At 44.9% G+C, this 12,170-nt stretch overlaps 1 protein-coding gene across 2 annotated transcripts in view; it reads left to right on the plus strand.

The window, feature by feature from the left end:
• CPNE5 (copine 5) overlaps nucleotides 1-12,170 on the plus strand; it is a 200,061-nt gene that overhangs the window by 174,378 nt on the left and 13,513 nt on the right. For both annotated transcript variants that reach the window (XM_020999605.2, XM_078155396.1), the window contains 2 exons: nucleotides 2,580-2,641; nucleotides 8,749-8,795. In XM_020999605.2, coding sequence (XP_020855264.1) covers nucleotides 2,580-2,641; nucleotides 8,749-8,795 — 109 coding nt within the window. The remainder of the gene's footprint in view (nucleotides 1-2,579; nucleotides 2,642-8,748; nucleotides 8,796-12,170) is intronic.

Below are 12,170 nucleotides of genomic sequence, written 5' to 3' on the forward strand. Positions count from 1 at the left end.
ATGAACAGAGGAGGGTATCCTCCGAAGAGCAGAGTGCTTTGAAAAGAGCTGGTTTCTTCACATAGGTCGAAGGTCTCTCTGAACCATCTTACATTCATTTAGCTACTTGGCCAGCCCTTCGATGCTATGTAGGGCAAAGATAAGTTGCTGACGGGCACCTGCCCTTGGTGTCATAAATCCCGAGTCTTACATTGAGTAGAAACTTGCTGTATGAGAATGCATATGCATTTCCTGGGGCTTTCTTGAACAGAGCTCTTGGAGAGAAGGGTTTTGTTTCATTTACCTATTCCCCAGCCTCCCCCGCTGGTGGTATGAAGACAGATTAAAAGATTAGGATTCTTCAGTTTGGGAGCTTAGAGACTGTAAAGGAGAGGAACCTGGAAAATGAAGCCTGAAAGATAAAGGCCCCAGATGATGGAGAGGAATAGGCCCTTGATCACCAGATTCTGGGATGAGGTGCTGGTGGGGCTAATCCCAGAAACTAGAAAGAGGCAAATCTAGGATGAGTTCAAAAGTCAGTGGGAGATGGAGAGAACCCCTTACCCGGAGATTTGGGGGTAGGCTGAGAATATCAGTAGGTATAAGAACACAGGAGGCAATGTGGTATAACGGCCTCAGAGCCAGGAAGACCTGGGTTCAAATCCTGCCTTTGACATAAACTGGTTGTGAGAAAGTTATTTAACAGTGCTCTAGGTGTTTTTTTTTAAGATTAAAAGGTGCTAGTGTGCCTTAGTAGAAGGAAGTTCCTCACCTGGGAGTTCCTCATGTCTGACTGAAATCTCAGGTCCAATCCCCGTCCCTTAAGGTGTAAATTCCTGCTTGGACAGTCATAGTGGGCTTATAAAGGGAAGCCATGGAGGGGCCCATCCCTAGTCAGTAAGGGTAAAATTAGGGAGATTACTCACATCCTTCTATAGCCTATCCCAGCTGGCTCACACTAGGCACAGAAGCCCAGGTTTAGGGACCTATTGGCTGATGCAGGGTGGTACTTTCTCTTTAAAATTTTTTAATTGCTTTTTTTCTCCTTCCCACACTCCTCCATTCCTTCTTCTCTCTGCCCCACTCCCACCTCTGAGAAAGAAAGAAAAATAAAACCCTTTTTACAAACATGTATAGTCAAGCAAAACAAATCCCACATTGGCCACATCCAAAAAAAATTATTTCCCAATGGAAGGGGTAGTCTGTTTCATCATGAGTCCTCTGGAATCGTGATTGTTCATTGTGATAATCAGAGATGATCAGAGTTCCTAAGTTTTTCAAAGTTGTTTATCTTTACAATATTATTGTTATTCCATAAATTATTCTCCTGGTTCTGCTCAGTTCACTCTGCATCAGTTCATACAAGTCTTTCCAGGTTTCTCTGAAAATATCCCTTTTTTACAGCCATCATTTCTTACAGTGCAAAGTGTTCCATCACATTCATATACCATAACTTTTTCAGCCGATCCCCAATTAACAGGCATCCCTTTATTTTCCAGTTCTATAGGGCAGTACTTTCCAGGGACTCCTGGAATATATTGACACCAATATATTTTGGACTGGGACAATTTCATACCCACTAACAATTAGCAAAGGGCAGCTGAGTGGTGCTGTGGATACAGCTCCAGGCCTGGAGTCAGGAAGACTCATCTTCCTGAGTTCAAATCTGGCCTCAGTCACTTAGTAGCTGTGTGATCCTGGGCAGTCACTTGACCTTGTTTGCCTCAGTTTCCTTATTTGTAAAATAAGCTGGAAAAGAAAATGGCAAACCATTCCAGTATCTTTGCCAAGAAAACCCCCAATGGAGTCATGAAGAGTCAGACATGACTAAAACAATTGAACAACAGCGGTACAAGTAACAAAGATGGAAATGAAGAAGGCTACTTGCAAGAAGGGATAGAGAAGGATATTTAAGATAGAGGGTAATGGGGGAGGGGAGAGATAGTTGTAAAAGCAAACAGACTTCCTGAGCTTGAAGTGGGGATTTAAAAGGCCAATGCTCCCCCAAAAAAGGAGGGAAGAATTTGGTGAAATCCCAAACTACGTAGCTTGAGGGTTACTCCCCACGGTTTATAAGAATGTTCTTCCTCTTCCTCTTTACCTGTTGAATTCTTGTGCCTCTTTTAAGGACCCCAACTCAAATGCTGCCTATGCCCTATTCCCCCTTCTGTTTGTAATGATCTCCCCCTCCCATCTCATTCATCACCTCTCTCTTTAATATACTTAATTGTGCATTATTTTGCATTGTGCTAATCTGCACTTTCTAAGCTGTAAGCCTCAAATTTTGAACCTCCCCAAGTGCTTTGCACTCAGGAGGGCCTAATAAATGTGTTTTCAATTAAATTTGGATTGAACAGAAAAGTAAGGGGAGACCTAGATGTGTTGTTTCCCCGATGAGAAAATAAGTTTCTTGAGGGCAGGCCTGTTTCACTTATGTATATGTGTCCCCAGCTTCTAGCCAGTGTCTGGCATGTAATAGACACTGAATTAAGAGATTTTTGATTGGGGGAAAACCTGACCATCCAGCCCCCGAATCCAGCTCTGCCCCATTGTGATATCCATCATGGCTAACGGATGCTCTGTCTTTTTTTCCCCCCAAGGTAACGCTACTGTCCTTCGCAGTGGAGTCGGAATGCACATTCTTGGATTATATCAAAGGAGGGTGAGAGAAGGGCTCCTTACACGCTGGCCTTAAAAGTCATAGGAGTTCCCAAATGCAGAGTTCCAGGTGTCACCCCTGTGCATTTGGGCCTATGTCACTCTGGGCATCACTGGCCTGACTGATTCTGAAGGACAGCCTCAAATGTTTGGGATTTGAGGATCACCTATACTTAAATAAGTGTCAGGCTGGTCTAGTGGTCTAAGGCACCACTGGTGCCTCCGGGCTCAGAGAGGAAGCTCTGTAGATGTTCTGGTCTCTGTACAGAGGTGTGGATTCAAATACCACTTCTGACTCATGAACTTCTGGGCAGCTAGGTGACGTAGTGAATAGCGTTCTAGGCTATTCCTGAGCTCAAATCTGCCCTCAGACACCAGCTGTGTGACCCTGGACTTAACCCTGTTGGCTTCAGTTTCCTTATCCATTGGTTCATTGCCAAAATGAGCCTAAGAAGGAAATGGCAAAGCACTGCAGTATCTCTGCCAAGAAAACTCCAAATGGAGTCACGGACAAAGAGTCTAATACAAGTCAGGCATGACTGATGGAACTAGGTGATGCCATAGTGCTTAGGGTGCCGGGCCTGGAGTCAGAAACTCTTACTAGCTATGTGACCCTGGACAAGTCACTTTACCATGTTTGCCTCAGTTTCCTCATCTGTAAAATGTGCTGGAGAAGGAAATGGCAAACTACTCTAGTGTCTTTGCCAAGAAAACCCCAAAGAGGGTCATGGAAAGTTGGACATGACTGAAAAATGACTTAACATCAACAATAACAACACGTATTTAAGCCTCTTAACCCACTCAATACAGAATTCCACTAACCAATGGGTCCTGGAGTTGCTGGCCCTTAAGACAGGAGGGTTGGCGTCCCAGTTTGGAGCCACAAAATGCTGCAGAGCAAGGCAACAGGGCAGACGTCAAGGTCGGGACAGTCACCAGGCAAGAGGCAATGGTCGCATTATGCCTAGATACCAGGGGCCAAGGCAAATGAGGGCCTTTATGCTGGGGAGGTGGGAAGGAACTGAGAGCACCAGAGCTGAAGGAGAGGGATTATCCATAGGTCAAGCGGGTCATCAAAGGTTTGGGTGGGCAACTGGGAGTGAGAATACATGAAGTTGCCAGAGGTCAAGGAAGAGCTGTGGATCGGGAATCTAAGCAGATAAGCTAGGAATTAAGGGAGACATAGCTAGCAGAGGTCAAGGAGAAGAAAGGGGTCAGGAAGCAAGACAGATAAGATAGGAATGAAGGAGTATGTGGTTACTGGATGGCAGGGAGAAACAGGGGATCACGAATACAGAGAGACAGAACAGGGATAAAGGAGGCCTAGGCAGAGGCATCATGAAGAATTGGATAGAAGGCCACCTTTGGACATAGGTAGACTTGGCATTCAAGTCCAACTTTTGAAACACCATGCTTAGGTGACCCTGGACAAGTCACCTAACTTTTCAGTGGGCTGAGCAACAATCCAAGACAAGGATTTTTATCCTGGGTGGGGGTCCATGGAGAGATTTCAGAGGCATCTGTATGCTTGGATAGGAGAAAAAAAATTACATCTTCATTTTCACTAACCTCTAACTGAAATTTAGCATTTTCTTCAATTATCTAAAGGCAGCTAGGTGACACCAGGAAATGGAGTCAGGAAGACCTGAGTTCAAATCTGGCCCCAGGCACTTACTAGCTGTGTGACTCTGGGCAAGTCATTTCATCCCCTTTGCCTCAGTTTCCTCATCTGTAAAATGAGCTGGAGAAGGAAATGGCAAACCACACCAGTATCTCTGCCAAGAAAACCCCAAATGGGGTCACAAAGAGTCAGACACGACTGAACAGCAATAACTCAATTATTTAAAAACGTTATTCTGGGAAAGGGTTCATAGACTTCACCAGAGGTCAAAGAAGAATGAGGGCATCGAGTACCCAGATAAAGGGATCTTGGAAACATAGATGTAGAGGGAAGCTTGGAAGCTCTCTAGAACTGGAAGGGGCCCTCAGAGGCTCTCCAGTCCAACCAAGGAAACTGAGGCCTTTGGCTGTCTGGTGATGTCAGCCAGAGGGCTCCATGATACAAAAAAGATGAAGAACCTCTACTCTAAGATGATGTTACTGATGAGTTGCTGACCTGCATCAGTGAAGGGTGTTTCCACACCAGGAGATTCCAATCTGGGGAAATCACAGGTCTAGATGAAAAAACAAAACAAAACAAAAAAAACAGCCCCAGAAAAGCACATACTCAGGAATCAAGGAAAAGAAAGGCAAGAAAGGTCACCAACAACCAGGAGACTGTAAGGTAACCTTGATGTGGAGGCAAAATTGCCTAGAGAGATGTTTCCCCTATGCCCCAGGGCAGGGCGGGGAGAAACCAAAAGGGGAAAGGACCTCCAGGCAGTTGGAGGCAGCTCCTGGCAGGCCTGCTGCTCTTGGGGTGTCACAGTGGCAAGGCTGCCCATGTGCTTTGGAGCACAGGGAAAGGACAAAATCTGGCTCCTAGTTGACATGCTCTGGATCCCTCATCCTCCTAGCTTGGCTGTCCAGTCACATGGAAGGTGGGACACAGCTGGGTCAAATTCAGCACTACAGTCAGAGCTGGCCCCTGTCAGTGCCTGTTCATTCATACCAGAAAAGAACATTGAACTCACATTGAAGTCACAATTTCCTTTGGCCTCAGTTTCCTCATCTGTAAAACAGGAGAGTGGGATTGGACAGCCTCTGATAGCTTCCGAGTTCTAGATCTGTGACTAAATAACTTCCAAGCTCCCCTCTAGACCTAGGTTCCTCTAGTTCCTTTATCTGGGCATTCAATGCCCTCATTCTGCCCTAGATGCTCCTTTCTGGTCCCTTATCTGAAATTGCCCTCCCAGGGTAACAAACATCCAGTGCTCTAGACCTCTTGCTTCCTTTCTGCCCACATCAAAATGTACCTGTTAGTAACAGTCCCATCAGCAAAATGCTTTCATAATCATACCTGCCCCACCCCTGCATCGTGAGACTGTCCTGAGGGAGAAGTTAAAAGCAAGAGGGCTTAAGCTCACAGATTTGGTGCTGGAAGGGACCTCAGGGGTTCACCTAGTCCAACCCCTCAATTTTACAGATGAGGACGTGGGCTCTGGGAGGTTACCTGATTTGCCTGAAGTCAGACAGCTGGTGAATGGCAGACTCAGAATTCTAACCCAGATCTTCTGGCTTTCTCTCCACCGTTCCCATGCAGCCTCAAGTCAAGTTTCTTAGGAGCATAGAATGTTAGAGCTGGAAGGTCATCTAGTCCAAAGCCCCCTTGTTTTGCTGATGGAAGCTGAGGCCCAGAGGGGGGGTAACATGTCTGAGGTCACACAGCTAGTAAACAGACTCGGGATTCCAACCCAAGGTTTTTGTCTTCAAACCAGCTGTTCTTACCAGAGTTTGACAGGCAAAGCCTGCGGTAGAGCAAGGCCCAGCTGGTCAAAGCTGCTACCCTGGCCCTGTGGGAGGGCACAGGTGTCAATGTTTTCCATTCTACAATGAAATAGTTGGCCCAGATGGTCTCTGAGGGCCTCTCTAGCACCGAAAGCCTGTTTGCCACGTCCCTAGGGAAGGGCCTGCCCAGGCATGGGGTAAGATGGGGGTGTCATCTTGGGCTTTCCTTCCCTGATTCTCCATCAGCAGTATTTTCCCCCAGGGTCTCAGCATCCTCCTATCACCCCAGCTGACCATTCTGATTGGCTGCACCCTGGGGAGCCAGGGTGTTGGAAGGCTGTGTCCTCTAGGTTAGGAAGGGATGCCAGCCCAGTAGCCAGGCTCTGGTCCTCACCTGCAGGAGAGATTTCAGATCACAGAAATATAGAGGCAGATGGAACCTTAAAGTCATCAAATCCAATCCCCTAATTTTTACAGATCGGGAAACTGAGGTGCAGAGATGGTAAGCAACTTGAGGGTCAGAAAGTGGAATTCGAACCCAAGTCATGTTGACTCTCAGTACAAACCTCTTTTCACTACCATGCTGCCCCTGACATCACAGATAAGTTTACATAGCTAGGCATCTATGCCCCACCAGGATTCCCACCTGTATTTCACAGAATCATAAAATTCAGAGGTAGAGTGAACCTAAGAGGTCACCTGGTCAACCATTTCATTTTACAGATGGGGAAACAGAGTCCCAGAAAAGGAACTGACTATCTAACATGGTGAACTGGGTAGAGGGCTGGTTTTGAAGTCAGAGGACCTGAGTTTGAATCTCAGTTCAGTTATTTTGTTACCTGTGTGACCTTGGGGAAGTCAACTAATTTCTTTGGGCATCAGCTTCCACATCTGTAAAATGGGAGTATTGGACTAGATGATCTTTGGCCAAAGTCCTTTTCATCTCTAAATCTGTCACCTACTATATCATCCGGTTTACGTAGCTATTAAGGAGCAGGGGTTGGAGCCAGACCTTAGGAAAGGACCTTAGCTTTGGTTCCAAATGCAGTTCTTTCCAATATTCCCTGATGCCTTTATCAGAGAGAGATTACATGACTTGCTCACAGTTACTCAAGTAAGGTCAATTGGGTGGCACAGTGGATAGAGTGCTGGGCCTGGAGTCAGGAGGACCTGAGTTCAAATTCAATGTGCAGGCAAATATTTAACAGCCAGCTCTCCAAAAAAAAGTACATGACACACTCTTAAATTTAATCTGCATCATTAACATTTTCTCTACTGTGCAACAAAACAATAAATCAAGCCCTGATTTATAGGGTTTCCTGATTTCCCAGATATAAATGCTCTTGGTGAAAATTTAGCCATCGGTTCTCAAGCTAACCAGTGTGAGCTGGCTCCAGCACACCCCTGGCCGTAAGGGACCTTTGTGGGCCTACAATGTAGTCCAGTCCCTTCGTTTTACAGATGAAGAAACGGGGGCCCAGAGAGCTTAAAGGCCCAGGTCCTTTTCTCATTATTATGATGATGACTCTTCCTTTGAGAGCCTCGACAGGCACTTGCCATGCTCAGATCACTTTACAAAGATTTTGTGTTGAATTTGGAGAGCCAAGGGAGAGGAGGAGATCAAGGGCTCCCCCACCATTCCAATGTACTATCGCTAGATAGGTCCTTCACCTTTGTTTTTAACTCATCTTGGAACAGATAATTCTGGGGCTCCATTGGAACATAATTTCTAACATGTTTCTGGGGGATGGAAAAGTGTTTCCCTGCCTCAGAAATGTCCTCGTGCTAAGGGCAGAGTCTTTAATTTCAAAATGAGAGAATAGGCCAAAAATGTCTTGGAGCTCCTCGGATACATAGGCAAAGATATGATATGGAGACTCAAATTCATCCTGTGGTGTAAATGACTGATATGAAACTTTGCCTGTGATTCAAACAGACTCTTCAATTTTCTCTAGCGTATCCCCCTCATGTCTGTCACCTGAGGCTAGAGGTGGCTGTGAGATCAGTGCCCGGACTTGTAGCTGAGGGCAACTGTCCAGCTTCCTGTTTCTTTCTGGAGGTCCTAGGAAAAGATGACAACAAACGTGGTTTTTTGTTTTGTTTTGTTTTACAAAGAGATTCCACAGCTAAATATCATTGTATAGTCCTTTCAGAGTCTTTGTGACTCCATTTAGGGTTGTCTTGGCAAAGATACTGCCATTTTCTTCTCTAGATCATTTGACAGATGAAGAAAGTGAGGCAAACAGAGCGAAGTGACTTGCCCAGAGTCACACAGGCAGTAAGTGTCTGGGGCCAGATTTGAACTCAGGAAGAAGAGTGTTGGGGCAGCTAGGTGGCACACAGTGGATATAGCACTGATCCTGAAGTCGGGAAGATCTGAGTTCAAATCTGGCCTCAAACACATAATACTCACTAGCTGTATGACTCTGGGTAAGTCACTTAACCCCAATTACTTCACCATAAAAAAAAATAAAAGGAAGAGGAATCTTCCTGACTCTAGACACTTCTTGTTTTACAAAGGTATTTCACACCCAGTTATCACAAAACACCTTTTGGGATAGACAGGGCAGGGGCTATTGTCCCCCTGTTTTCAGAAGAGGAAAAGCTCAGCTATACAAAGTGACCTGCCCTAGACGTCACAGCTAGCATATGGAAGTACCAGCTGGTCTTCTGTCCTCCACTCACCTTCTCAGGTAATAACTGCTCTTACTCTTCCACTCCTAGGACTCAGATCAATTTCACGGTTGCCATTGACTTCACTGCCTCCAATGGTGAGTGACTGAGAGAGGGAAGTGATTTCCTTGATGGATAAAGAAAGGGGGAGAGGGGAGGGATGTGATTTAAAGGGCTAAGGAGTGGATTGTTGACCATAGTCTGGTGGATGATCCTGGCCAAGCACTGCCCCCTATCCTTGGTACTTCCTTTGCCTCGATTTCCCCTCTTTGGAAGCAAGAATGATAACTTGTGGGCATTCCCTACCAAGGTTGACAGAGTCTAGAAGGCACAAGAGATCAAGGCTCCTGCCAGGGACATTACATCCATCTGTATTTGTTTATTCAGCAAACTCTCAAGGCATAGGGAGGGTTACTGTGTGTTGAGTGAGATGACTAAGGTCCCTCCCGGTGCTCCCTCCTAGGACCGCATTGTGCTCCCATACATACTAACCGCTCAGCTGCTGCCATCTTGGAATCACCTGCTATGTGTTTGAGGACCTGTGGGGTTAAGAGGTAGGGGGAAACAAAAGGGAATGAATGACACATGAGTGCTACCTCCCAGGGGCCTCCAGTCCAGTTAGCTCATAGGACAGACCCACGGAAAATAATTAAGCATGCAATCCTTAGAGACCTATGCTACAACAAATCTTTTTTTTTTTCTTTAAGAAAATGGTTTTTCCTTCTCACTCATTTTTCTGGCCTGCTCTGAACCTGAACTGCTCAGCATCTGGCTATAGGGGAAAAAAAAACAAAATCAGGACTAGGTTCTGTGGTCCTCTGTAATGCACTCCCAGCAGCTAAGAGATCTAGCAGAGCATAATACTGAAAGCATGAGATTTAGAGTCAGGAAAGCCTGGGTTCAAATCCCACCTTATACCCAAATGACTGTGAAGTTAGGTTTATGTGGCTTCTGCGTGCTTAACCATGAACATGTTGTGTCCTGTTAGGAAAATGTAAACTCTTTGAGGTCAGGGATTGTCTCACTTTTGTACCCCTAGTTCCTAGCACAGGGCCCGGTACTTAGTAGACAGTTAATTATTGCTTATTGATTGATCTTCTAAGACATTTACTAGCTAGATGACCCTGGACATGCAATTTAACTTCTCTGAACCTCAGTTTCCTCCCCTTTAAAAGAGAAATAATAATAATAATAATAATAATAATAATAATAATAATAATACTTGTTGGCTCAGGGTGATGGTGCATTCCTGTAATCCCTACCACTGGAGAAGGTGAGGTTGGTGGATTGCTTGAGGTCAGGAAATTCTAAATTACAGTAACTCTAAGTCAATTAGGCATCCTCACTAAGTCTGGCACCGATAGGGTGAGCTCCCCAGAAATGGAGCAGGCCAAAATCCCTGTGCCTATCTCAAAGGGTTAGTGTGAAGATACATGTGTATATATGTATATCATGCACACATACATTATACATACATATATACATTTATGTGTATATGTATGCATATGTGTATGCTCGCATAACACATGCGCACACATATACACATGTATCTGTTGCCTCACTCAAAGTGAGAACCTGAAAAGACCTTAGCTTAAAAGGGCCAAGGTCTCCCACTGAATCCTGGGCCATCTCCAGTCATCTTGATTGATATCTGGCCACTGGACCAAGACGGCTCTAGAGGAGAAAGTGAGGCTGCTGACCTTGCCCAGCCCTCCCTCACTCAAATCAAAGTCAATTGCAAGTCAGGTCATCATCTCCCTGACGTCACGGTCCTCTTGGAGAACGAAGGACAAACACAACCATATACACATGTGTATATCTGCATATGTGTACATATATGTATACATATATATACACACACATATATACATATATGCATATATATATCTCACTTGATCTAGAGGTGCTATAATTATTAAAATTACTGTTTGAGACTGGGTCTCCTCATCTCATCCAGACTGGAAGGGCAGCTCACAGGAACTGATCCCATTGTTGAATGACATATATGTGTGTGTGTGTGTGTGTGTATACACATATATACATATATATACACATATATACACACACATATATATATATACATACATGCACACACACATATATACATATTTATTTATTTGTTTGTTTGTTTATATATCACAGTGGATAGAGTACTGGGCTCGGAGTCAGGAAGACTCATCTTCCTGAGTTCAAATCCGGCCTCAGACACTTACTAGCTGTGTGACCCTGGGCAAGTCACTTAACTCTGTTTGCCTCAATTTCTTCATATGTCAAATGAGCTGGAGAAGGAAATGACAATCCCCTTCAGCATCTTTGCCAAGAAAACCTCAGATGGGGTCATAGAAAGTCGGACATGACTGGAAAACGACTTACCAACAATACATATTTAAATATTATATATGTGATCTATACACATATCTTTGTAAACCTTAAAGTGATGGAAAGATATTAGCTATTGTTGGCATGCCTTACTTTTCCTAGGGCTCTCTTAGACCCTTTTCCTCCATTTGGGCTCATACACGCCCCTGAGCTGGGCCTGTTTGTTTATGCCTATGCCACGGGGATATCAGGTTTCATTAGTTACTAGGCATCATATCACTAAACAATCCATTCATTATTAGCCTTACAACCTGCCCCTTGTTTCATTTCTCTGGACCTTCTGAATTGTCCCCACCCTGCATGGCTCCAGTTTTCCCAAGCCTCACTCAGAGCTACCGGGGCCCTCTCTCCCTCCAGAACAAAGGACTTCAGAGTTGGAAGGGACCTTTAGAAGTCATTTAGTTCAGCCCTTTTGGCCAGAAGGCCCCTATTTAGTGTAAATATGTTACAGGGGAGGAGTAACCCATTAAGTCATTATTACCAACCGAGCATGTTGGTGTGACCTTGGGTAGGGCATAGAACAAATCTCAGAGTTGGAAGGAGTCTTAGAGGCTATCCCATGAACCTGAGTCTGAATAGAAATTCTATCTACAACAGCCTTAATCAGTGGTCATCTAACTTCTGCCTGAAGACCACCAGTAATGAGATACCTGGTACCTCCAGAGGCAGTCTGTTACTCTTTGTTGTTGTGCTCTTCAGTTATATCTGACTCTTTGTGACCCCATTTGGGGTGTTTTTGGCAAAGATACTGGAGTCGTTTGCCATTTCCTTCTCCAGCTCATTTTCCAGATGAGTAAACGGAGGCAAACAAGGATAAGTGACTTGCCCAGGCTCACACAGGCCAGATTTGAACTCAGGAAGATGAGTCTTCTTGACTCCAGGCCCACTCTATCCACTGTGGCCCCTAGTTGCCCTCTGTTCCTCTTTAGTATACCTCTAATTGTTAGCAATTTTTTCCTTGTATTGAATCAATAATCTCCAGTGTCTGCCTCTTACCTTTAGGATCAAATTTAAAACCCTCTTTGGCATTTAAAGCCCTTCCTAACCTGATCCTTTCCTACCTTTCTGGTCTTCTTACACTTCACCTCATCCTT

The sequence above is a fragment of the Phascolarctos cinereus genome, unplaced genomic scaffold, assembly GCF_003287225.1.
Source record: "Phascolarctos cinereus isolate Bilbo 61053 unplaced genomic scaffold, phaCin_HiC Scaffold_5;HRSCAF=322, whole genome shotgun sequence".
NCBI lineage: Eukaryota > Metazoa > Chordata > Mammalia > Diprotodontia > Phascolarctidae > Phascolarctos > Phascolarctos cinereus.